The 26,266-nt window shown below is 45.7% G+C and overlaps 2 protein-coding genes across 2 annotated transcripts in view; one reads left to right on the top strand and one right to left on the bottom strand.

Moving 5' to 3' along the window:
* Window positions 1-365: 365 nt before the first annotated feature.
* Window positions 366-25,693, bottom strand: GID4 (GID complex subunit 4 homolog). Its single transcript, XM_049777663.1, is given in 9 exon segments — window positions 366-1,539; window positions 4,606-4,736; window positions 6,802-6,834; window positions 6,836-6,906; window positions 9,939-10,050; window positions 19,219-19,278; window positions 24,924-25,154; window positions 25,156-25,368; window positions 25,370-25,693. Coding segments are annotated over 9 exon segments (1,239 nt in total). The 3' UTR covers window positions 366-1,475.
* ATPAF2 (ATP synthase mitochondrial F1 complex assembly factor 2) overlaps window positions 25,641-26,266 on the top strand; it is a 33,098-nt gene continuing 32,472 nt past the window's right edge. Inside the window, exon 1 of the mRNA XM_049776936.1 lies at window positions 25,641-25,970. Coding sequence (XP_049632893.1) covers window positions 25,820-25,970 — 151 coding nt within the window. The 5' untranslated portion in view covers window positions 25,641-25,819. The remainder of the gene's footprint in view (window positions 25,971-26,266) is intronic.

Raw genomic sequence — 26,266 nt, 5'->3', positions numbered from 1 at the left:
AGTTCCTGTGGACCATAATGCTCTCATTTTTAAAGCTTTCTCCTTTGTATTCTGAGTAAGTCTATAAACCACCAGACAATGCCAATCCCTCCTAAAGCCTTGCCTGTCTCTCTGTGGGCTACAACTGATGCCAACTTTAGATTTTAAATGTTTGAAAAACCAAACCAAACCAAAAACCACACACACAGGAATACACACACACACACACACACACACACACACACACACACACACACACACACACACACACGCTCGCTCTCTCTCTCTCTCTCACACACACACTTTGGCACGTGAGCCTCGAGTTACTTGAGTGTGTTCATGTCCCCACCCCTCCCTGTCCCACATTTCTGAATCACTGTTTTAGAACGAGGACCCCTTCTGCCCGGTGGAGAAGGTGGCCACGAAGCACTGCTATTTTGAGTAGCAAAAGGAGGTACAAATGCTAAACTGGCCCCAAAAAGAATTCTCCTGTTTAGCACTATTAATTTATGCAATGCTGAAAAACTTTTGTACCAGATGACTTGTTTCAAACTGCTGGTTGATTAAATATACATTTACATATAGATATAAGGTATAAAAATTACTAAGTCAACATTTGTTGTTTTCAATGTGAAAACGTTAAAATGTAATTCTGAATAATTGTGCATATGCCATAGAGTCCTTGTTAAAGGGACCATAAAAATAATTTTGTAATAAAAAACCTCTTTTTTCTTTTAAAGTTTAGTATTGCCCTCAAGTTCAAAAATTTAGAGCAAACGTGCTGAGTGAGCAGGACTGGAAACTGTTCCTGCCAGGGATCTGGAAGCCTTAAGTGTGGTGATCCCTGATGGCAGACAAGAGAACCTGCCAGCTATGGACCAGCTTGTTGTTATCCTCACAGGGCTGGGCAGTGCCAGCTGATCCATTAGGCAGTCAGCTTCTGCCTCATGTCTCACTGGCAGGTGCTGTTGCAGCTCGCCAACACCCCACACAAATGTCTGAGGGGCATGCAGGTGCTGGGGCTCTGCCTTCTCTTGAGCTACCAGACTAAGCAACTGGGAAAAGAGAAAGATGGAGAAGGGGAGAAATAGTGAAGAGGGAGGCCTGGGTGGGGACCACTGAGCACCAAGGCTGAGGGTGAAGGATAGAGGATGACTTCCTACTTGGTAAGGGCAGGGATGGAAAAGACAGGGGCATTTCAGTGACACAGAAATTAGCTGTGCAGGAAGGAAAAGTGCATTTAAGGTAGCTTAAAAACAGATTAAAACCAAACTGCCACAGAGAGGGAGGAAGAACGGAAATCGCTTCCTCTGCCTGTCCCGCTGGTCGGCCATGCTCCTTGGATTCTGTGGGTTAACATTCATGCTTTCTGATGTGAGTCTGCTCATGAAGAAACAGGAACATGTGTTCTCCTGGTTCTGGCAGGTACACAATTTTCTTGGCAAAATTCTTCTTTGCCAAGTTCAGTTTCATTTGGTTGCTGCTCTGAACCACTGTCACCGGAATTCATAGATGGGAGCGCTGTGTTCAGGAACATGAGTTAGATTGAGGGACTGATACCTGTAATGGGAGAAAAGAGAGAATCCTGAACAAAAGGTGGACACAGAACAAGCAAACTACCCACCTCACCCCTCATTAGGATACCAAGAAAAGTCATCTCAGATTTCTTCAGGTGGATCTAGTTTTATTTTTTCTCTTTGGCTAATCCACCCAAATGATGTCTTTAATAAGCTACTTTGTGTGACTCACACAGTGACAGCTATGTGAGTTCTGGGACAAGAGGCACACCTATGCCCTGCTTCTCCCCTCCCAGTCCTACCAGATTTCAGCAACTGCTGAACCCAGCAGGCTGCAATAGCCTTGAGGGCCAGGGATGTGGCTCAGAGATAAAGTTGTGCTTTTCATACATGGGACCTGGTTCAAGCGACTGCCGCTCCAACCCCAACAAATCCAAGGTTGTCAAGAGTCTTAGAACTTCATAGGTAACAGAAAACAGATATAAAAATTCCAGGGGCTAAGTGATAGCACAGTGGTAGAGCATTTGCCTTGCACACAGCAGACCTGGGATGAACCTGGATTTGATCCCCGCCATTCCATATGATCTCCTGAGCACCACTAGGAATGATTCCTGAGTGCAGAATTAGGAGTAACCCGAGAATCAGTGGGAGTGGCCCCCAAATAAAAACCAACCAAACAGGGGCTGGAGTGGTAGCGCTAGCCTAGGACAGACCTCGGTTCAATCCCCCGGCATCCCATATGGTCACCCAAGCCAGGAGCAATTTCTGAGCACAGAGCCAGGAGTAACCCCTGAGCGTTACTGGGTGTGGCCCCCAAAACCAAAACCAAAACCAAAAACCAACCAAACAAAAAAAGTTAATTGAAATGCAGGCTTTAAATGAGTGAACTATTTCTCAATAAAAGTTTTTATTCTTATTGTAAAAAGGACCTGACACTCATCTAAGTATAGAACACTTCTAAAACTCTGAAGCTGGGGACTTGCAGATTTGAGATGGTATTAAGTTCCAGGGCATTACTTGCAGAAATTATTTGTGCCACTGAACAAGGAATCCTACCAATACATGACACAAGTTACCAGTGTGTGAAAAACTGGAATAAAAATCATGTGTATTTCTACATTCATAGGAAAACAGATTTTTTATGGTTGGGTTATACCATTCAAGTACTTTTTATGTTGCCTCATAAAAAGCAACAATAGAGGCCGGAGCAATAGCACAGTGGTAGAGCGTTTGCCTTGAACGCAGCTGACAGAGGATGGACCTGGGTTCAATCCCCGGTGTCCCATATGGTCCCCCAAGCCAGGAGTAACTTCTTGGTGAATAGCCAGGAGTATAACCCCTGAGTGGCACTGGGTGAGGCCCCAAACCCCCCAAAATTAAAAAGTCTGTGAATTAATAATAAAACACAACTTCTGTCTAGAAAAGACGGTTGTTTTATTTGTCGAGCATGGAACAGGTTTCTTCCACAGAACATATCAGTTCTATCCTAAGACCTAATACAGATAGAGACAAGAACAATGATAAAAATCCAAGAAAGGGGCCAAAGCTAGCACAGCAGTATGGCATTTGCCTTGCACATGGCTGACCCAGGACGGACCTCGGTTCGATCCCACCATCCCATATGGTCCCCCAAGCCAAGAGCAATTTCTGAGTGCATAGCCAGGAGTACCCCTTGAGTCACCAGGTGTGGCCCAAAAACAAACAATTAAAAGCAACAATAGGTTCAGTGATAATATAGTGGATAAGGCACTTGCCTTATATAAGGCTGACCACCATGTTTGATCCCTGGCACTACATAAGATTCTCATGGGAGCTGGAGAGATAGCACAGCGGCGTTTGCCTTGAAAGCAGCCAACCCAGGACCTAAGTTGGTTGGTTCGAATCCCAGTGTCCCATATGGTCCCCCGTGCCTGCCAGGAGCTATTTCTGAGCAGTTAGCCAGGAGTAACCCCTGAGTACCGTTGGGTGTGGTCCAAAAAACCAAAAAAGATTCTTTGAGTACCACCAGGAGTGGTCCCTGAGCTCAGAGCCAGGAGTAAGTCCTTAGCCTCACTGGGAGTGCCCCCAAAACCAAAATCAGAAACAAAAAGCAATAATAATCCAGGGAGTTCTCTAAAAGGTGACAAAAGCTAGTACTTGAGGTGACAGGACTGTCAACTAGAAGGCTCTGATTTCTTGGTCCAAATTAACTATCTGTGGAGCCAGCAGCTAGGGCAGAGGTTTCCAAACTTATCTGGCCTACTGCTGCTTTTCAGGAAAAAAAATCACTAAGGGCTTCCAAGAAATCTGCTTTAACAGAGAAAGAAAAAGAGACCACCAATTAAATCCAAAGCTCCTAGGGCCCCAGTGCCCCCAGTATTGCCCACTTTGGGTAACACTGAGAAAGAAGAAAATCACAAATTAAAAGACTACTAACAGCATGGGTCCAAAGTGATAGCACATTGGTAGGGTGTTTTCCTTGCATGCGGCCGACCTGGGACAAACTCGGGTTCAATTCCTAGTATATGGTATCATATGGTACCCCAGAGCCTGCCAAAAGGGAGTGATTTTTTTGTTTTGTTTTGTTTTTTTGGGCCACACCTAGTGGTGCTCAGCTGAGGGTTACTCCTGTCAGGGAGAGGGGACCATATGGGATGCAGGGATTCAAACCACCATCTGTCCTGGGTCGGCCACTTACAAGGCAAAGGCGTTACCACTGTGCTCTCTCTCTGGCCTCAGGAGGAAGTGATTTCTGAGCGCAGAGCCAGGAGTAACCCCTGAGCGCCACCAGGTGTGGCCCAAAAACAAAACAAAACAAAACAAAACAAAACAAGACTGCTGATAGCAAACTTCTTGCTATTCACAGCTGGATCTAACATGTAAGTCACTGATTCAATCTGGAGGAATAAATACAAACTCAGCAAGATTGAGATAAACGCTGCAGAAACCCATCTTTTCTTAATTTCTATCTTGACTCTGCTCTGTGACTAGAGATAAGCCCCTATTTAGGTAACTGAGATAATTTAAAGAGGCCCCCAATATCCAAATAGAGCATGAACGCTATGAAAACAGGTGGAAAGATTTCCTTTTGGATTGGGAGAACTCCAGGAGAGCCAAAGACAGCTCTTACCATTCTGAACTCCGATGGTAATAGTAGCCCTCTATGGAGGCTGCTGACTTCTGGAAGCAGATGTAGTAGAAGCCAGCAAAGGAAGCACCACTGATGTCTTTGATCGTGTGATCTGGGACCAGGAACTGTTCCTGCACACAGAGAGGGTTAGATATGAGAGCATGCTCCAATCACCCTGGGGTTTTCTTGCCAGTCTATCACTAAGTGGCTCTGAGGTCCTAACATCATGGATCTAGCCCAGACTCACTCATGATGATGATGCCTGCTCTTCAGCATGATTCATAAATAGGAGCTGCCAAGTCTTCTGTATACCCACATCACTAACCGTGTCATCTTACTAGGACCAGCAACTAAGAGGAGGTACCAGAACCCAAATGAATTAACACTCATCTATTCATCTCCCTACCTACCTTTCAGAACTCACAGACAGAGCACTCTGGGAAGAGGAAGCTTCTGTTCCACCCCTGGGATTGTCACTAGGGGGCCTGATGACATTGAGAATAGCAGGTTACTCTTGTAGCCTGTGGGTCATTCTGAGGGCCAATCAACTAGCAGAAGGTCTCATAGTAGCCCCTTAGACTGTCCCACACCTTATCAACAGTGAACAGAACACTGCTGTTCTTTCTTGGGCACCTTGTGGGAGAGGCAAATTTGTTATCTCTGGCTGGAGCCAGGAGCTGAAATACAGTCAGGAGCTGTATTCTGGTATCTGCTCTCATGGGAAGACAGGGTCAGAGGCCTGAAGATCCAACAGATCTACTAAAAATTCACAGGAAGTTGCCCTGAGTAATTCTATGGAGACACTCTCCCATAATTTCTAGAGCAGTAGTTTTAAAAACTAGACACTCTAAAAGATACTTTTAGAACTTGTTTACTTGGCATATTTCTTACTCAATGGCCAGTTCCTAAGAATGGGGCTCATCCCTCACATTCTGCACTTAGTACTCTCTACTGAGAGACTGCCTTTGCCCTCAAATCATGAGCTGTAGAGAATAAAGGCTGACTATGAGAACCCTAAAGAGTTAGCATAAAAGCTGCCAAGATTTCAAGATTAACATTCTTTCTATAGTTGAGGGGTCACACCCGGTGGTAGAGGTGGGTCTATGTTCAGAAAGTTATTGATTTGAACAATCCAGCTTCTGAATCTGCTGGTCTCGGGATACAGCTCAGTTGTTGTACTACAACTTAAATATCAAGAGTCTAGCTAGATAGAGTTCTCTGGTGAGTGAAAAACCCAAATTCCATTCTCAGTCCCTCACTTCCTGAGCTAGAGGGACTGAGAGTGCCTTGAGCCCAGGGCAAGAACCGGGAGAATCATTTATGGGGCACTTTATACCATAGTTAAGAACAGGGCAGTGGATGAATGAGTTCAGAGAGGCTGACTTTTCCCTAAATTCACAGAACTCTTGAGATGATTTAATCTGAAAGGCCAAAAGAATTCATATAGGCTGGTGAGGTGGCGCTAGAGGTAAGGTGTCTGCCTTGCAAGCACTAGCCAAGGAAGGACCACGGTTCGATTCCCTGGATCTCATATGGTCCCCCCAAGCCAGGGGCAATTTCTGAGCGCTTAGCCAGGAGTAACCCCTGAGCATCAAATGGGTGTGGCCCCAAAAACAAAAAAAAAACAACTAATATTCTTAGTAGAGACATAATTTTTGGAGAGCTTTATCTCTCGATAAAGAAAGCTTTCTCGAGGGGTAAATAAAGCTCGGGGGAAAAAAAAAAAAAAAAAGAATTCAGGGCCCGGACGAGAATAGCACAGCAGCGTTTGCCTTGCAAGCAGCCGATCCAGGACCAAAGGTGGTTGGTTCGAATCCCGGTGTCCCATATGGTCCCCCATGTCTGCCAGGAGCTATTTCTGAGCAGACAGCCAGGAGTGATCCTGAGCAAAACTGAGTGTGCCCACCCCCCCAAAAAAAAAGCTATATAGGAGAAAAGAAAGAAAAAACGACACAAATAATGGTAGCAATGAGTGTATGTGGAAGGGTAGAGGAGGAAATCTTACCTAGACAGAGAATTCATGGATTCTGCAGAATTCATCAAAGAGAAAGTGGCTGGGGCCTTAGCAGTTAACCAGTGGGGCAATTGATATGGTGTGTAAAGATAAACAACCATGGAGTGAAACTGGAAGCACTATTACAGAGGGAGCTAGTGGTGGATGGAGCACTGTATGAGCTGGCACAGCTTGAAGACTACCTTACCTTCCACCCTCATGAAGACATAATCCCCCATTCTTCAGTTCCTCATAATCAAGTCATCCTGAGTTAATAGATTTTGCATACTGATAAAAAGCAAGAAATTCTTCCCTGGAAGTAAGAAAATAAGAGTATATAATAGTGAAAACTGAGTATCATAAGTTCACTGATACAAATACTCTAAGCCCAGGTGCAGTGGCTATGTCATAGGCAAAGAATAGGCGGACATGGTGTTGACAAGAGCAGCAAAGGTCTGAGTCTTGTCGAGGGGTTATGTTTTGCTTTTGAACCACACCTGGCAATACCTAGAATTTACTCCAAAGTTTATACTCAGGAATCACTCCTGGCCATGTCAGGGACCATATGGGATGCTGAGGATTGAACCTGGGCTGGCTTCATGCAAGGCAAATGCCCTAACCCACTGTGCCATCACTCCTGGCCTAGACCTGGTTCTGTGGGACTCATGCAAGAGACATTAAGAATCAAAACAGGGGGGCCGGGAGGTGGCGCAAGAGGTAAGGTGCCTGCCTTGCCTGCGCTAGCCTTGGACGGACTCGCGTTCGATCCCCCGGTGTCCCATATGGTCCCCCAAGCCAGGAGTGACTTCTGAGCGCATAGCCAGGAGTAACCCCTGAGCGTTAGCGGGTGTGGCCAAAAAACCAAAAAAAAAAAAAAAAAAAAAAGAATCAAAACAGGAAAAAAAAGAAATCAAAACAGGAGTTGGGGCGGTGGCGCAAAGTGGTAGTGCGTTTGCCTTGCACACACTAACCTAGAACGGATTGCAGGTTCAATCCCCTGGGTCCCCCAAGCTAGGAGCGATTTCTTTTTCTTTCTTTCTTCCTTTCTTCCTTCCTTCCTTTCCTTCACTTCCTTCCTTCCTTCCTTCCTTCCTCCTTCCTTCCTTCCTTCCCTTCCTTCCTTTACCTTCCTTCCTCTCCTTCCTTCTTCCTTCCTTCCTTCCTTCCTTCATTCCTTCTCCTCCTCTCTCTTTCTCTCTCTCTTCCTTTCTTCCCTTCCCCTTCCTCCCTCCCTCCCCCCTCCCTCCCTCTCTCTCTCTCTCTCTCTCTCTCTCTCTCTCTCTCTCTTTCTTTCTTTCTTTCTTTCTTTCTTTCTTTCTTTCTTTCATTTTTTTTTTGGGGTTTTTGGGCCATACCCGGCAGCACTCATGGGGTCATTCCTGGCTCTATGCTCAGAAATTGCTCCTGGCAGCTCGGGGGGACCCCATATGGGATGCTGGGATTCGAACCCACCGTCCTTCTGCATGCAAGGCAAATGCCTTACCTCCATGTTATCGCTAGGAGCGATTTCTAAGTGCATAACAGGAAGCAACCCCTGAGCATCATCAGATGTGGCCCCCAAAACTAAAAAATAAATAAAAAACAAAAAGGATTCAAAGCAGTTATTTTGTGAAGTTAAGCTGATGAGACAGGGTCTGTAGAATGAATGCTCTCTATTGCCCCTTGAGCCAGAATCAGGAGAGAGCTTACAGCAGCCAGGAGTGAGTACCTATTGGAATGGTGATGAGTTCTAGAATCTTTCATTACTATCAAAATCTTTCTGGCTGATTTAGTGTGTGCAAGCACTTTGGACTTCCATGGAGCTAAATAAAAAATCTATTATCTCCCCCTGATTAATCAAAATGAGAGAAAAGGCTATTCTGATAGGCCAAGAAATATATTTTTGGGTCACAACCAGCAGCACTCAGGGGTTACTCCTGGCTCTGTGCTCAGAAATCACTCCCAGGCAGGCTCAGGGGATGACGGCATTTGAAATGGAGTCCATCCAGGTTTGGCTGTGTTGCAAGGCAAGCACCCCTACTGCTTATGCTATTGCTCCAGCCCCAAGAAAATATATTTTTGAAAGACACAAGACTTGTGTGACACATCTAGAGAAATAGTATAGGGGTAGGCACTTGCTCTCACATGCAGTCAACCCCAGTTTGAATCCCAGCACCATACATGGTTGCTTCAACCACCACCAAGCGTCGTTCATGATCATAGAACCAAAATAGTCTTTAATCACAGTTGGGTATGGCTCAAAAACAAACAAACAAAAACAAGAGGGGGCCATAGCAGGGGCACAAGTGGCAAGGACATTTGCCTTGCATGCGCTAATCTAGGACAGACTGGGGTCCAAATCCCCCAGCGTCCATATGGTCCCCCAAGCCAGGAGCGATTTCTGAGCACATAGCCAGGAGTAAACCCCTGAGCATCACCAGCGTGGCCCAAAAATAAAAACAAACAACAAACAAAGCAAACAACAGGAAGACTTGTATGACATTCAATTAAAAGAATCAGAACAACTGAAGTTATTTTTGAAGTGCTCACTGTGGTGAATGAGAAGATGCTCTCTATCTGACCTGCACTTACAGGGGCAGGTGTGAAAGAACAACTCTTATATTCAGAGGACATTCTGAGGATACTGTAGATTTTGCCAAATCTTATCAAGAGTTCAGAGGAGAAGCAACACTGAAGTTAGGCCTGCATGTATAAGCCAATAGAGGAGCAGAAACGATCTCCATTTTGGGGACCCAGGGGTGATAGCACAAAGAGATGGCCTTTGCCTTGCATGTAGCTGACCCTGCATTCAATTCCCACGCATTCACATTTGTTTCCCTGAGGCCTGCCAGGAAGTGATTTCTGCCAGGAGTGTAGAGTTTGAGTGCCTCCAGGTGTGGTGCCCCAAATAAAAATAATAATAAAAACAAGCAAACAACAACAAAAAAACTATCTCTGTTTCAAGCAAACCCTAAATAAACTCAGAGGCTATATGACTCACAGAATCACCCCCAAGTATAAGTTATTATAAATGACTAGTGGACTAGAGATGAACAAACAGGTAGAAAGGGCAAGATGTTAGTAATAAGATCTTGTAAAAATTCTTCAAACCCTGGTTTCTGGTGGCCCAGGGCAGGTCAGGACTTATCTGTGGGGCAGGAGAGATAATATAGCAGGTAGGGCACTTTCCCATATTCCCAGAACATGGCTGAACCTGTTGATGTTCATTCCTTAGCACCACATATATTCCCCAAAAGCCCCACTAGGAATGATCCTGAGTGCAAGGTCAGGAGTAAGCTCAGAGAACGGCTGTGAAGTTGGCCTCAAAAACAAAAAATAGAAACAAAAACAGAAGATTTACTTACCCAGTGTTTTCTATCAACATCTTCATCAGCATCCCACTTCGGGTTAAGAAGGGGTGCTTTTTGCTGATTATTTCTCCTTTCAAAGAAGGTTGTAAGGGTTGGATACTACTATGATAAAAACCCAAATTTATCAAAATCATTATATGAAAAGAAGTTTCAAATTTTTTTACAACCAACCAGTCTTTAACTTCACTCAATAGTTTATACTTTGATCAAAAACTATTACACTGATAATCAACAACGCAAACTGGGGAGTTGCCAAGAGCTGAGGTTAGAATCACCCTAAACACTATCTTTTAGGTGCTGACCCAGGGTTCAACCCCTGGAATCCCATACGGTATTTTTAATTTTTTTTTGCCATACCTAGCATGCTCAGGGGTAATGCTCATAATACAGGCTCAGCACTCTGGAACTACTACTACCATATGGGGTACCAGGGATTGAACCCAAGCTGGCAGCTACAAGGCAATTGCCCTTACCATACTGCTTTATTGCCCTGGTCCCATAGGTTCTTAGACTTTTGGGATTTTGCCAGAGCAGAGAATCTTTGACTTTCATCTCAAATGAAAAATCTGGGGCCTGGAAGAGATAGCTCAGCGGTGTTTGCCTTGCAAGCAGCCGATCCAGGACCCTAAGGTGGTTGGTTCGAATACCGGTGTCCCCTATGGTCCCCCCGTGCCCTGCCAGGAGCTATTTCTGAGCAGATAGCCAGGAGTAGCCCCTGAGCACGAGCCGGGTGTGACCCCCCCCCAAAAAAAACAACCTTAAAAAAAAAATCTGGACCCTTTTCACCACATGTAAATTCTCAATATTCTAGTGCAAAAACAGATGGTAACAGTAGATTTTTGCTTTCCAAGGAAAAACACCTAAAAGAGATTAAAAAAATTGCAGTGTTCAAGTCTTAAATCTCCCCTCAAACTATAGCTTGATCCACTCTATTTAAACTGGCTCATTTTTCTCCCTTTACAACAATTTTGTCAAGTTTCCAGAAATAGGATTATTTTTGGTAAAAATAAATTAGCTATCTATAAACTGAAATTCCATTTATAAATTTTCATCTGTAAACTGAGTATCTCATATGACAAAGAATTTATACTAGAGAAAAATATACAAATCAAATCTGCAATTAGAAAATTGTAACCATGAAAAATAGCACTGAAAAACCACATAAGCTGTCATACTATTTGGATGCTAACAATATTCCTACTAATATATTTATTTGTTCATCTGTTTACAAAAAGGACAGCAAAGATTTGGGGGAAAATAAACAAAAAGAAAAAGTCAACATGGCAAAAAACTCTGCCATTTCTCTGCACTTGTAAAAACCAAATAAGTAATCAAGGAAATAATAACCAACGACCCCTGGTCAAGGCTGCCAAGCACTTGGGAGTTTCTGAAGGAGAGTGATGATAGGTTGAGCAAATCATGAATTATAGTACTAATATCTGGAGACCAGAGAAGGCCTGTTTTCTTCTTCAGACCCATGCAATATCTCTTATCCTCCATCTAAAAATTATAAGTTAAAAAAAAAATCCATCTCAGAGCTTTGCAACTTTTCTCATTTATTTGGCCAGCCATGTAGTTTGAGATGTTCCAGAGAGATGCAAATACCTGGGTTTGCAGTTCTTGGGAAAGTTCAGCAGCTCCACCACAGACACTGAAGAGGCCTGCTTTACTACATACTGCTGGGACCATTTCCTTCTCTTACAGTGAACTCTGATATAATAGCCACATGATATCTCCAATTGTACAACCTTCTTGCCCTAACATTACTGCTGATTTCCTCAGAGTAAAGAAATTGAAGGTAAAATTTTCTTTTCTCTTTGGTTTCAGGCCACACCTCATGGTGTTCAGGTCTTACTCCTGGGCTCTGTGGTGGAGATAATTCCTAGAGAGTGTGGGGGGAATATATGGGGTGCCAAGAATTTTTGTTTTTGTTGTTTTTGGGCGCCACAACTGGCAGTGCTCAGGGGTTACTTTTGGCTCTGGTGCTCAGAAATCGCTCCTGAGAGGCTCAGGGAACCATATGGGATATGGGGAATTGAACCCAGGACAGCCTTGGGTTCACTGCATGCAAGGCAAATGCCCTACCACTATGCTATCACTTCGGCCTGAGTGCCAAGAATTAAACTTTACCTGCTGTACTATATCACCAGTCCCAGAAAAGAAAAATTTTTTCTTAATGCAAAACCCAATTTTGGGGGTGTGTTTTTTTTTTTGTGGGGGTCACACCCAGGCTGCACTCAGGGGTTACTCCTGGCTCCATGCTCAGAAAACCGCCCCTGGCAGGCGGGACCATAAGGGATGCCGGATTCGAACCACCGTCCTTCTGCATGAAGGCAAACGCCTACTTACCTCCATGCTATCTCTCCGGCACCTTGGGGGTGTTTTTTTAAGGAGAAGTCATACCAGCACTGCTTATGGAACCATATGGTGTCCTGGGATTGAACCATGGGCCTCCCAGATCCAACCATGTGCTCTAGCCCTTTGGGTTATCTCCACATCCCCACCCCACCCAACATTTGTTATTGTTAATATGTGCTCTAGCCCTCTGAGCTACTTCCTCAGCCTTGGAAATTATTATTTTGTTTGTTTGTTTCTGGGCCACATTAGGCTGTGTTCAGAGCTTATCCTGGCTCTACACTCAGGATCATTCCTGGTGGTGCTAGAGGTACAGATGGGGATGCCAAGGATTCTACCTGAGTTGGTCACATGCAAGGCAGGGCACCCTGCCCCACTGTTTTATTTCTTTGGCTACTGGTAACCTAATTTTTTTTTTAAAGTGTCTTTGGGAAGCCAGAGCGATAGCACACCAGAGAGGGTGTTTACTTTGGATATGGCCAACCCGGGTCTGATCTCAGCATTACATATGGTTCCCCAAGACTGACAATAATTTCTAAGTGCAGAGTCAGGACTAACCCCTGAGTGCTGTTCAAAAATGTATCTTTTATTTAATTTTTGGGGGGAAGGCACACTAGGCAATGCTCAGGGCTTATTCAGGGCACTGGATTCAGGGGACCATATGGGATGCTGAGGATTGAACTTGTATTAGCTGCATGTAAGGCAAGAGTCCTAACTGCTGTACTATCTCTCTAGCTTCAAAACCTATTTTTTGGGGGGGGGGAGGGGGCCATACTCAGTGGTGCTCAGGGGCTACTCCTGGATGTCTGCTCAGAAATAGCTCCTGGCAGGCACGGGGGACCATATGGGACACTGGGATTCGAACCAACCACCTTTGGTCCTGGATTGGCTGCTTGCAAGGCAAACGCCGCTATGCTATCTCTCCGGGCTTCCTTTTTTTTTTTTTTTTTTTTGGTGGGGAAGGGAGGTGGAATGGGGAGATTGAGCTCTTGAGATCAAATCAGGGCTTCAAAAATCCAAAGTATGCACTCTACTACTGAGCTACATCCTAGGACTGATTCAAGGTTTTACATTTAAAGCAATTATTGATTTTCTGAGTTTAGAAACTAACCATTTCCCTCAAAATTTCCATAAGAGAAAAGCCAAAATAATAAAGTGCTCCTATTACAATACAAAGAAAATACTTATGCTTCCAATCACTAGTTTTCCTAATGAATTCAGCACTGAGTTTTCTCTAAAAAATGTTTCAAGTAGTTTTTAGGGTAACTACAAGGTATCCTCCAACTTGGAGTTAATGTTTCCTTTTAAGTTTTTGGGCTATACCCACCCGTGTTTATGGCTTACTTCTTGCTCTCTGTTCAGAGATCACTCCTGGCACTGCTTGGTGGACCATATGTGGGCTGAGAATCAAACCAGGGTTCTACATGCAAGGCAACCCCTAGACTATCTCTCCAGTTCCATCTGAGTCCATTTAAAAGGAATAACATAATGAGAGTTGATAAAGCTACTAAAAAAATTATTAACAAAACGCAGGGCAGGTCCAGGATATTCAAGCATCTGAATGTAACCACTATGGCAGTAATTTATGACATCAAAGAAAACAATTCTGCCAGCAGGAAGAGGCATATCCTAAAGTGACAGCCCTGAGAGAGGGAGCAGATAGCCAGCATCACTCCTCACCGTATGCAAGGGGTCTGGGTGCCTATGACGAACATGTGAAGATAAGGCATTGAAATGATCTGACTTGTGGGCCAGAGAGATAGCTCAACAGACTTGAGTGGATGCTCTTATGCTGGAGGCCCTGCAATAGTGCCACATGATCCCATAAGCCCTCAATGGCGAACATATGGCACTCGTGCCAGCTAGGTTGGCCACGTCTGAAGGCCTTGCAGCTGGCACGAGGGAAGGTCTGCAATTAAGATACTCGTGGGAGGCGAGTCTGTCAGTGTCTGCTTTGCAGCTCACCTGGCAACAGGGCCGCACTGGCCATTGGGAGGACTGGGGCATTGTGCGGCAGTTTGGGCACTCAGGCTCAAAAGGTTAGCTATCACTGCCTTAAGCATTGCTGGGAGTAACAACTTCCAAGGTGTGCCCCCAAAAAACCCAATAGAAAAAACAATAAACAAACAAAATCTCTAACTGAGCTGGAGAGAACTTAATGAGCTAGAGCACTTTTTCTGCAAATTGGTAGGCTCAGGTTTTATCCCAAAGCAACAAATGGAGTCTGAGCACAGGGGAATGTGAAGTAGCTTAGCCACTGTTGTATATGGGACCCTAAACTGAAAAATAACTATTCAACCTACTCTTCTCCATGACTTAGAGATACTGGATAGGTCTCTAAGAGGAGGGTAAATTCAACTGGCCATTAAGTCAAAGAAAATCGCCAAACATGCCTGTACCCTATTTCATGAATCTATATTCACACATCAGTTTCCTCTAACCCTGGCTAGTATGACCTGTTTCCTTGGTTCTGTAAGTGGGTCTAGCACACCATACACATGGTCAAGAGTAAGAGGTTTACCACAACTATTTTTCCTAAGTCCAGGCCTTATTAGGGTATCCCCCTCTCTATAGGTAGCTGGCTCAAAATTAGAAAGAATGTTATCTGACAATCTATTCTCCACACTTCTGAGATTTTATTTCCAGAAGGCACAAAATGTTTTTGGGGAAATAGAGAACCAGAGGCCCACTACTAATGATACTTGCCCAACTGGGTGAAATGGTTCATACTAGGGTCGTGGGCAATGCAAGGATGCTCAGGCTCATCGATGCTGCAGGCCCCTGGAGCTACACTGGGGATGCTCAGGAGTTCATTCAGTTCTGAGGATCAAAATCCAGGGTTTGGAGCTTCCAAAGCATTGCACTTTAGTTCTTTGAATACCTTTTTTACCTTTTTGGGGTGATATCTGGGGCTACTTGGGGGCCATGTAGTACTGGGTATCATTCGCAGGGTTCCTGCATGCAATGCATGTGATCCAACTTTTCAAGCCATCTCCCTTAATTAATTTTTCAATTTGAAAGATTTCATGAGGAAGATTATAATTTCATTTTGTTAAATTATATATAATAACTACTAGAGAGAAAAAAAGATAAGCTGAATTATATAATTGAGGTATACATTCAAAAAAATCATTCCCTTTCTGCATTTTACTAATTACTTGCAGTAACTAGTATTAGATCCTCTAATTCTAAAAATATTGAAGAATTGCTAGGATACTGTGGCTATGCTAAAAGCAATGAACTGAGCCTGTTTTCAACAATGAACTGCATGGGAGGTGAATACCTCTGAGCCAAGCTCCTATCAGGCTGGGGCACTGATTCCAAGGTGGAGTGCATGATTTTTAATTCCCTATGCACTATTAAGAATGACCCTCACACACAAAGCCAGGAATAGTCCCTAAGCACTGCCAAATATGCCCCTTGGAAAAAAAACAAAAAGACAGAAAAAGAAAGAAAACAAGCAAAAAAACTTACACACACACACACACACACCACACACACACACACACACACACACACACACACACGAGGAATTCTAAGAATCCTAAGGTTTGGGGCCCCGGAGAGATAGCACAGCGGTGTTGTTTGCCTTGCAAGCAGGCTGATCCAGGACCAAAGGTGGTTGGTTCGAATCCCGGTGTCCCATATGGTCCCCTGTGCCTGCCAGGAGCTATTTCTGAGCAGACAGCCAGGAGTAACCCCTGAGCACCGCCGGTATGGCCCAAAAACCAAAAACCAAAAAAAAAAAAAAAAAAAGAATTCTAAGGTTTGAGCAAGACTTGAAGCAGCTCAAGATACACAACTGCCTTCCTCCCCTCCCCCCCCCCCCACCTCCATACCTGGCAGTGCTCTACATCGGGGATTGAACCCAGACTATTTCCCAGGCCCTACACCTGCCTTTTTAAATCAAGGCCACTTTTGTGATGGAAACTAAGTTCACTGCCTGCTTTAGAACAGAATACTTGGGGGTGGGGGGGGGGGATGTATGTTCATGAGGTCATTCCAGCACAAGTGAAAGGACTCTAGCTGGGAGGGGAACTCTTCTGATTTCTAAGTTCTGAGCCTAAGGTTCACCAGTAAAGGGCTGTGCCTGCACCTGCCCACAGGTTCACAACCCAGATTGTTCCCTACAGTGAGTTTTACTGGCTCCTCTGAGAAAGCTTTTAGTACTTCTGTACAAGATTTGTTTTTTTTTTTTTTTTTTGGATGTTTGGGCCCCATCTGGTCACACTCAGGGATTACTCCTGGTTATGTGCTCAGAAATTGCTCCTGGCTTGGGGGGAACAAATGGGATGCCGGAGATTGAACTTCAATGTCCTGGGTCAGCCATGTGCAAGGCAAATAAATGCCTTACCACTGCACCATCACTCCCAGTTCCTCATACAAAGAATTTTAATTATTTTATTTTTCAATTTTTGGGCCAGCCCTGGCTACCATGCAGGGCTTACTCCTGGCTCTCTGGCAAGGATTATTCCTGATAGGGCTTGAGGGATCTTATATGATAGCTGGGTATTGAACTCTGTGTTGGCTGCATGCTGTATAGCCAGGACCTGTTCAGAATTTTAATACTAATTACCCATTTTGTGTCTTCTATGACTGAATTTGGAGATAGTGTGCATGTTTCTCATTACAAAATTTTGTTGGCTTCTGCATGAAGTTAAATTTATATACTTCACTCAATAGTATATAATAGATGTATATTGTTCTGCCCAATAGTTGAGCATGTTCTATTTACTAAGTTTTATAAACACATAGTCATTGGTTTGCATTCTGCATTTTGCTATCATTTCCTATCCCTACTTGACTCGGGTAAGTTCCTGAAGGTGATGTCAGAGGAAATTCTCAATCAATCTTCTAAAAGAGAAAAGAATGGTACTAGAAGGACTCCAGGAAAACTACACAATTGTTTCAGGACTGAGGTGAACCAGGCGCTGAGGAGTGTTAATTATTTGTGTCACTTCCACAGTCTACCACTCACTTGACATGGTTAACTCCTCCAAGGACATGCAGTTGAGTAGGAGGAGGTCTTTTAAATTCCTGTTTTACAAGGGAACTTGAAATGAAAGGCTCTAACCAGAAAAGGGCAGAACGAGGTCATTCCAATCCCTTGCCACTGCTCCATGCAGCATTTCTAAACCCTGCCAGACCAATGAACAGTGAGGTTGGAAAGGCCAGCAGGACACTGCTGGCCAGGTCAGGCCTAGACCCCAGTATGGGATGACCAGTCATGTCATCCCCTTCCTCTTCCAGCTTCCTTACTAGTGTAAAAAGGATGCTGGGTCATACTTTCTAGATTCCTGAAAATTATGAGGCTCAAGAAGAATTGAAGAAAGAAAAACTCATGTACATAGCAGCATTCAATTAGGAAATGGATGATCATTTTTCATTGTCCCAATGACCAGAGAAGCTTAAAGAACTTAACAACCCCCAGCTCTTGAAACTATTTAATGCTTATCTCAGAAACTGTTAAACTGGGCTCGGAGAGATAGCACAGCGGTGTTTGCCTTGCAAGCAGCTGATCCAGGACCTAAGGTGGTTAGTTCGAATCCCGGTGTCCCATATGATCCCCCGTGCCTGTCAGGAGCTATTTCTGAGCAGACAGCCAGGAGTAACCCTCTGAGCACCGCCCGAGTGGCCCCAAAAACCAAAAGCCAAAAACAAAAACAAAAAAACCAAAAAAACTGTTTAAACTTTTGATGTAGTTGATAGTGATATTTGTATTTTTTTTATTTGTTTGTTTTCTGGGCCATACCCAAAAGTATTCAGGGTTACTCCTGGTTTTACACGAGGGATTCACTCCTGGTGGTGATCAAGAGATCATATGGGATGCAAGGAATAGAACCTGGTTGGCCACATACAAGGCCAACACTTTACCTAATATATTATCTCTCTGGTCCTATTTTGCACTATTTCCTTTTTTCTGAAAAAGTATTAAAAAGAAAATCAAAAGTGCAAGTCACAGTGTGATTTATTTCTAAGATTTACAAGCCTGGCGGTGGGTGGGGAGGAGGGAGATTTGAGGCATTGGTGATGGGAATGCTGCACTGGTGTTCTTTACATGACTGAAACCCAACCACAATCATGTTTGTAATTAAGGTGTTTAATAAAGATATTAATTAGAAACAAAGAGCGAAAAAGAAAGTGGGGCAGAAAAAGAAAAAAAATTACAAACCTAAGATTTGTGACTGTGACTGTGTGTGTGTGTGGGTGGGGGTGGGGGGTTTACTACTGACTCTATGCTCAGAAATTGCTCCTGGCAAGCTTGGGGACCATATGGGATTCTAGGGAACAAACCTGGGTCCGGCCGGTGTGCAAGGCAGATAGATGCCCTACTCATTGTGCTATAGCTCTGGCCCCATATTTTCTAACAGATCTAAGCTGCATGTTCTGAGCAGGAGAGAGACTTCCAAGTGGTAGAGCACATATTTTACATGCGGGAGGTCCAAGTTCAAACCCAGCACCTCACGGTGCCTTAAGCACTTCCAGGGGTAATCCCCAAGAAGAGAGCCACAAGTAACTACTGAGCACTTCTGACTGTGGTCCTCAAAAGAAAACAAACAAAAAGGGGCCGGAGAGATAGCATGGAGGTAAGGCATTTGCCTTTCATGCAGGAGGTCATCGGTTCGAATCCCGGCGCCCCATATGGTCCCCTGTGCCTGCCAGGAGCAATTTCTGAGCCTGGAGCCAGGAATAACCCCTGAGCACTGCCAGGTGTGACCCAAAAACCAAAAAAAAAAAAAAAAAAAAGAAAACAAACAAAAAGCTGCACACTCTTTTGCTCAATATATTATAATACTTGTAAACAGGGCACTTCAATCAGGCCCAAGAGAGTTCAAATTGCCTGCTCTGAACTCTCTGAGCCTGTGGAGTGCACCCTCTACTTCCACATTCTAATTCAATTGAAAGAGTGCTTACCTCAGTAAGGCCTTTAATCTTCAGGTACCCACAAAGGTAAGAGTTCCCTGTGTCCACATGCTAGAAAGAAAGGACACACAGCCTTGTTACAAATGCAGAAATCACTAGGGAAACAAGTTGGGGTACTTTGGAAACCTGTATGTTCAGCAGTCAGAGGTACCTGTAAAGCCAAGAAGTGGGTGGACTGGAGGACAAGACATGCCCAGTGCCGCCCAGGGCTCACCAGCCTCAGAGACCTCCATGAAGCATCCACATGCCTGTTCTTTTGAAGCAAAAGGATCCAAGAACCCTCTTGAATTCCTTAGCAACTTAGCTCAGTCGCTTGAGGCTGAAGAACCTTATTGAGGAGCCAACCTACTGGAACCCTGTTTACTCTAGTGCTCTTAATACTAGTCTTCTGTTGATCTAGTCTTTCTTCTAGTGCCAGGCTTAGTCTTTTTCTCTACACACAGGTCATCCCTCACCCTGGCTTCATTTACTCTAAAGTGACTTTCTAGCCTTTCTTTATCCTGCTTAATCAGTAAGTCATCTCCTTTATCATTATTCTGAGTGGCATCCAGCATTATTTCTTTTTTTTCTTCCCCGCATCTCCTCCAGCATTATTTCTTTATAAAATGATCAGAATATTCCAGGCAAAGTCAGTTTGCAAAGACTTACGTGTACATGTTTCAGTTGTGACCCCCAATCTGAAATATACTGTGGATAAATGCCCTGCCCATTTCATAGACAAAGGCTTGTATTCTTTCTTTCTTTCTTTCTTTCTTTCTTTCTTTCTTTCTTTCTTTCTTTCTTTCTTTCTTTCTTTCTTTCTTTCTTTCTTTCTTCTCTCTCTCTCTCTCTCTCTCTCTCTCTCTCTCTCTCTCTCTCTCTCTCTCTCTCTTTCTTTCTTTCTTTTTTTTTTTTTTTGGTTTTTGGGCCACACCCGTTTTTGACACTCAGGGGTTACTCCTGGCTATGTGCTCAGAAATCGCTCCTGGCTTGGGGGGACCATATGGGATGCCGGGGGATCGAACCGAGGTCCATCCTATGCTAGCGCTTGCAAGGCAGACACCTTACCTCTAGTGCCACCTCACTGGCCCCAGGCTTGTATTTCTTGACAAAAGATGTTAGGATCCTACATAAAACAGGTGGAATAGTCATAGGATTTTTTTTTTTTGGCTCAGGGATTAGGGTTTATTCCTGGCTCTGTGCTCAGGGGTCACTCCTAGGTGTACTGGAGGGACCACAAATAGTGCCAAAGTGCCAGAAATTGAACTCGGGTTGGCCAAATGCAGGGCAAAATGCCTTAATCCTTGAATTACCTATGGCCCAAGAATAGCCATAGGAGATACTGAAGTTTAAGAACCACCAACAATGTCTCTGAGGGACTGCTGTCGGCCAACCCAACAACACTCTCTTACCTACCCTGTCCCCAACAGACCTGATCAACCTTGATGAATCCACAGTAAGCATAAACCTGTCCCTTGTGAGTCACTGTTTAGAGGTGAGTGACCCAGTTCTGACCAATTAGATATGCACTTAAGTCTCCTGGGTGCTTCTAGGAAAAAGTATGGATTTTGAAGATGCTCTTTCTCTTTCCTAGCTGGTGATAAAACACTGTGGAAAGAGACAAACTGGGAAATGCTTAGGACAGCAGCACAGAAAGAGGGAAGAAAACAAATCTCTTGGGAAACCAATCAGGAGCCAAGTCCTGTCCAAACTCCTTGTAGCCTGAGATAAAAGTTTTACTCATTTTTATCCTATTTTGAAGCCATATGGGTACTTGAAGCTGAAAGCATACTCAAGGAGGCGTTTCCCTAAATCTATACACATTTCTCAACAGGCAGATTTTCTGATTTCAGGATAATTGTGAACTCACTTGCAAAGTAAGTTAATGTCTGAAATTCAAGAGAAACTAAGTGGAATGATTTGAGATTTTAGTTAAGCAAGGTTTCATTTTAAGAAACTAGAAAATGTCTGTGAAAAAATATTCAGACTGAAACTATTTCCAATCATAATAAATCAAATACTAAAGCAAACCTTAAAACTGCAATGAAGTTAGTCAGCCAGATGAGGTCAGCACCACGCACCAATATTTGCTTCAGTGAAGCTAAAATGCTCCCAAGTCCAGTCTGGTGCTGGTGATAAGGTATTCCATGTAAAAAACTGCCAAGGCAGTTTTTAACTTCCACATCTGCTGACCTAGGCATGGATGGTATATAATGCAGCTGATCTATAGGAACATGGTTCAGCAGAGAATTCTTATTAAAGGTCACAAGCTCTATCCTGAGGCCTTAAATTTCATGTATATAATTCTCACTGAGTTCAATAGTTTGGAGTTTCACAGCTGTTGGGAAGGGTATCAAATGGCAAAGATACTTGCTAATAAGATTAAAAATTGACTGTAAATTGGCTAAGATTTTGCATGGATTAGCACATGCTCAAGAATCAGAATTTCGGTTTGGCCTTCATTCAAGCATGTGTCTCTCCCATTCTGCTCCAATTGATCTTGATGATGGCTGGTGAACTCAAATATCCTACAATGCAGAGGGCTCTAACCAAATGATAGGCAGGCAGATCAATGAGGAAGAAAAAGAAGACAGTAAATGTTTAGCAAGAAGTTGTCACACACAGCTGTGTCCAATAGCTGCTCTTTTTAATATTCCCTTCACAATAACCCTAGCCATCTCTTTACTCTTGACTTCTAGAATTGCAGAGAATAAAGTCACAGTAACAAGACCCAATCAGTCTCAAAAAACTAAACAAACAAACAAAAAAAAACCCACCATAAAACAACAAACCAACAACACAAACAAAAATGTATTAAACACAAAGACACACACATTAATCATTAGAAAAATTCAAATAAAAAACCATAATGAAAACCCACTTTATACTCATTAAGGAGACTAAAAGCAAAGGATAGACAATAGCAACTGTTGATAAGGGTGTGGGTAGATGGATACCCTTTTACATTGCTGGTATAACTGTAAAATAGTGTGGCCACTTGAAAAATCAACCTTAGAGTTTCTTAGCTGTAAAATATGAGGTTACTGTGAGATCCAGCAATTCTATTACTTCTAGAAATTTACCAAGAGAAATGATGTGTCCACACAAAAACTTGTACATGAATGTTCAGAGCAGTTATACATAATAATGGTAACAGCCCACATATCATCACTCTTCTAATGAACAAAATATTGTATACCCACAAAGTGGACTATAATGCAACAAGGAATAAAGAACTGATACATGTTTTAATATGAATGAACTTTGAAAACGAAATGTTTAGAGAAAGAAAAGAGATACAAAGGGTCACATATTATATGACTCTACTGATCTGGAAGTTTAAATAAGCGTATGCTAGAAAAGAAACTAGTGGTTGCCTAGACTGGAGGTAGGTGACAATTCAGGGGGGTCGGAATAATTTTCACCCATGATGAGAATGTACTAAGAGCAGTATAGTGCTTGCCTTGCCTATGTGAGGCTCAGGGTCAATTCCGGTACCACCTACCCCCCAAAAAACATACTAGAGATTACAGTGTTACAGAATACAATTCTATGAATACAAATACAGCTAAAATGGATGTGTTGTATGGGATTCTATTTCCATAAAGCTGTTAGAGAGAAGAATATGAGTTTTAAAAGAAACAGTACTCTAAAACAGCTGAGTGCAATAAACTAGTCTTGGCTGAAAAACCAGATGATGGAGCAATTCATGTGCCCAGTCCAGGTGAAGGCAGCATTCTTTGGCATGCCTACCATACCCATACACAAGACATCCCACTCAAGTGGCTTCCAGCCATCAGTCAGGTTACTGCTCAGGGCTCTCCTGAGGCCGATATTCTGAAGTAACTTTGTCACTGTGCACAAGGACACAGGCACCTGCCAGTTCAGGAATGACACACTCATGACAAAAGCAAAGGAAACTTTCTTTTGACATGTCCCTTCCCTGCCAGGTATCCTCTACCACATCACTGACCATAAAATTAAACAGTAATCAACAGCACTCAAAGTACCAAGACAAAGCCCAGAATCTCACACATTCAGAATCTGATAATTAGCTGTGGAGGGTGTGGAGGAAAGACCTGTACTTTCAACTGTTCATATTTGAAGGAAAAGAGAAGGAGAATCACCTTATGAGGCATTTGATTATGAAAACTGAACTGCATCAGTCACAATGGCTTCTCAATTACAATAACAGGAATGCAAGCTTCTGGACTTTGAAAGTATAGTTTTGCCAATCAAGAGAAAATTATTTATTCCCACAAAACGGTAAGAAAACAAGAGGCTTCTGAATGTTCGTTCTATGGTTAGCAGGGGCCAAAACACTCTGGCATTTGTTTGAAGGAAGGCTGTTCATTGATATATTAAAAAAAAATTTAAGGGGCAAAGAGTGAGCATAAGCAAGAGATACAAATATGTTCAGTCTCATACACGGAGCATCAAAGTCAGGACACAAACTCCTGTAAGGCTTTTCACAGGGACAACTGTTTGGAGGGCGTTTAAGGATCAGTCTAGGGAGGTGGGCTATCAGACCAGGAGCAAGGGGGCAGAGGAGGGTGGAAGTGGGTCCTGGGGCAGGCAAGGAGGCTAGAAAGAAGAAACCACTTTCAAGGGAAGGGAGAGAAAAAAAAGAGAAGGAATTATTTAGCACGTTCTGCTTCCCTGGGAAAGAGTCAACTGAGTACCATGTGCATGAGAGGGGACACCCTCTGGGACATCCACCTGGAGAGGCAGCAAGTGTTGGGGAATCCGGGTCACATGGGAGAGGCGGATGGCCATGGGAAGGGAGAAATAAAACTGTGTGAGAAATAAAACTGGAGAAATCCGATTTCCCAGTCCACCTGGATCAGAGACTGCCAAGCAACTCTGCTCCTAATGAAAACTAAGGACAGAGGAGAGGGGACCCTGGAGCTGGTAAGGCAGAAGGTGACGACGGTATGAGGTTGGGAGACACCAGGGAGAAGAGGGGAGCTGCAAGAGTCCAGGGTTGGATGTGAGGATGTTAAATGTGACCCGGGAGGCCCGGAGAGGGCAAGCCCTGAGCCCTGGAGGGGCTTGAACTGGGAAGAGACCAGGCAGGAGAGGGGGGGGACAGCAGGCACACGTCAAGTCTGCGAGGTGCTGGCCCAGCGGCACACACAGATCGTGCTTCTAGATCTGGAGAAGGGGCCGAGGGGGGGAAACATCACGGGCTCAAGGTAGAGTTCTAGCAGGGGACTCTGGTCCCGACACCCAGCTTGATGGAATGAATGGGGGTGCAGAAGCTGTCCCGAGGAGGAGGAGGAGGAGGAGGAAGAGGAGAAGGTCTGGGAGATTAACGGGTCCCGCCGGCCGCGGGGAGGGGCCGTGTCCGGAGAAACCAATGGCGAGTTAGTTGTGCAGGGTGGGAGAGCCGGGAGAGGGGAGGTCGGTCGGTCGGTCTGTTTGGGGGGGGGCGCTGCGGGCAGCGGGAGGAGGGCTGGGGCGGGCAAGTCAGGGGGATCCGGGTGGCAGGTGGCCGCGATCGGGCTGCACGGAGCCTGCGTCTGGGGCGCTCGCCGGGAGCATGTGTTCTGCCCCGGCGGGGCAGCGCCGGCCGGGGTGCGGGAGGCCTGGCCTGCGGGCTCGAGGAGCCAGCGAGTCGGACCGCGGCGGCCCGGCGCGTCCCCGGGAGCCGCGAGGAGGGCGGAGGGAGGCGCCTCCCTCGGGCCCCGGCCCGGCCCGGCGCGGCGGGCGCTCACCTGCAGCACCACCTCCACGTCGTACGAGTTGCCCTTGCTCTTCTGGTGGCCGCGGAACTTGGAGCCGCTGTAGAGCAGGCTGGTGGCCACGCCGGGCTGCTGCGTGTTGATGGGCGGCGGCGGGATGAGCGAGGCCGCGGAGGCGCCCGGCGCACCGGCCGGCGGGGGACACTCGGTGCGCACCGGCATCGCGGGGTCCCCGGGAGCCAGGGCTGGGGGAGGAGAGGGGAGGGGAGGGGAGAGGAACCGCCGCCGCGCGGGACCCGAGCACCGCGGCGGGGAGGGAGGGAGGGAGGGAGGGAAGGAGGGTCGGGTGCGCACGCGCGCGGTGGGCGCGGAGGGGGCACCCCCGCCCGCCCGCCCGCCCGCCCCTCCGCCGCCTGCGGACCGAGCGCTCCGAGCGAGCGGCCGGCCGCCCCAGAGGAGACCCCGGCAGCTGCGAGTGAGCAGGGCCTCCCGGTGCTGCGGCGAGTCCCCCTCCCCACTGGCCCTCGCACACACACATCCTTCCTTCTGATTGGCTCGTTGGCGCCGGGGGGCGGGAGCAAGCGCATGCGGCGCTGCCTCCTATTGGCCAGCGGGGAAAACACGTGGCGGCGCGCGCGGCGCCTTCTGGGACTTGTAGTCTTCGGGCGGCGGACGGGGCGGAGCGAGGGGCGTTTTGTGATGTTGATTGACTGGACTGGAGTCCAGGACGGAGTGTGTGTGTGAGTGTGAGAGGCGGAGACGCGGGCCGAGCGACGGCGCGCGGCTGTTGTCGTGAGCAACATGGCGGCGTCCAGGAGCACCTGAGCGCCCTGTGTGGGGAGGCGGGGAGAGGTGTCCGTACAGCCCGAGCGTTCTAGGGGGTTGCTCGGGATCTCTTGGCTGCTGCTCCTCTTAGGTTTCCGGGTGCCATGTGGAGGAGAAGCTGCCTCCTGCTGCGGGACGGGGGACGCCGTCTTGTGCAACGCGCCCCGGGTGGCCTTCCTGACGCCGGCGTGGGGCCCGAGCCCAGGTTCCAGTTCCAGTTGCAGCGCCCGGCCCGGCCCTACGCGCCCCCGACAGGTGAGGGACTTGAGGCCCGTTCTGTTGGGGCCAAGGGCAGGCTGAGGGGCTCCGCTTTGCCGGGCACGCTGACCCAGGCGGGACGAGGAAGGAGTTGCTGAGATCTTGCAGGAAAATTAGGTTGCCCCGGGGTGAGGAAGGAAGCCCCAGACCAAGCCAAAGACGACCAGAGGGGTCAGCGACCCTGGCTGGACTCGAGCCGCTTTTGTGGAGAGAGGATCTGGGGGACTGTCACTCAGCCGTGCCCGGGGATCGCTCTAGGTCTAGGAGGTGTGTCGGGGACCAACTTGTGGGGT

The sequence above is a fragment of the Suncus etruscus genome, chromosome 7 (genome assembly GCF_024139225.1).
Source record: "Suncus etruscus isolate mSunEtr1 chromosome 7, mSunEtr1.pri.cur, whole genome shotgun sequence".
Lineage (NCBI taxonomy): Eukaryota > Metazoa > Chordata > Mammalia > Eulipotyphla > Soricidae > Suncus > Suncus etruscus.
This window is presented reverse-complemented; position numbering and strand designations above follow the sequence as displayed.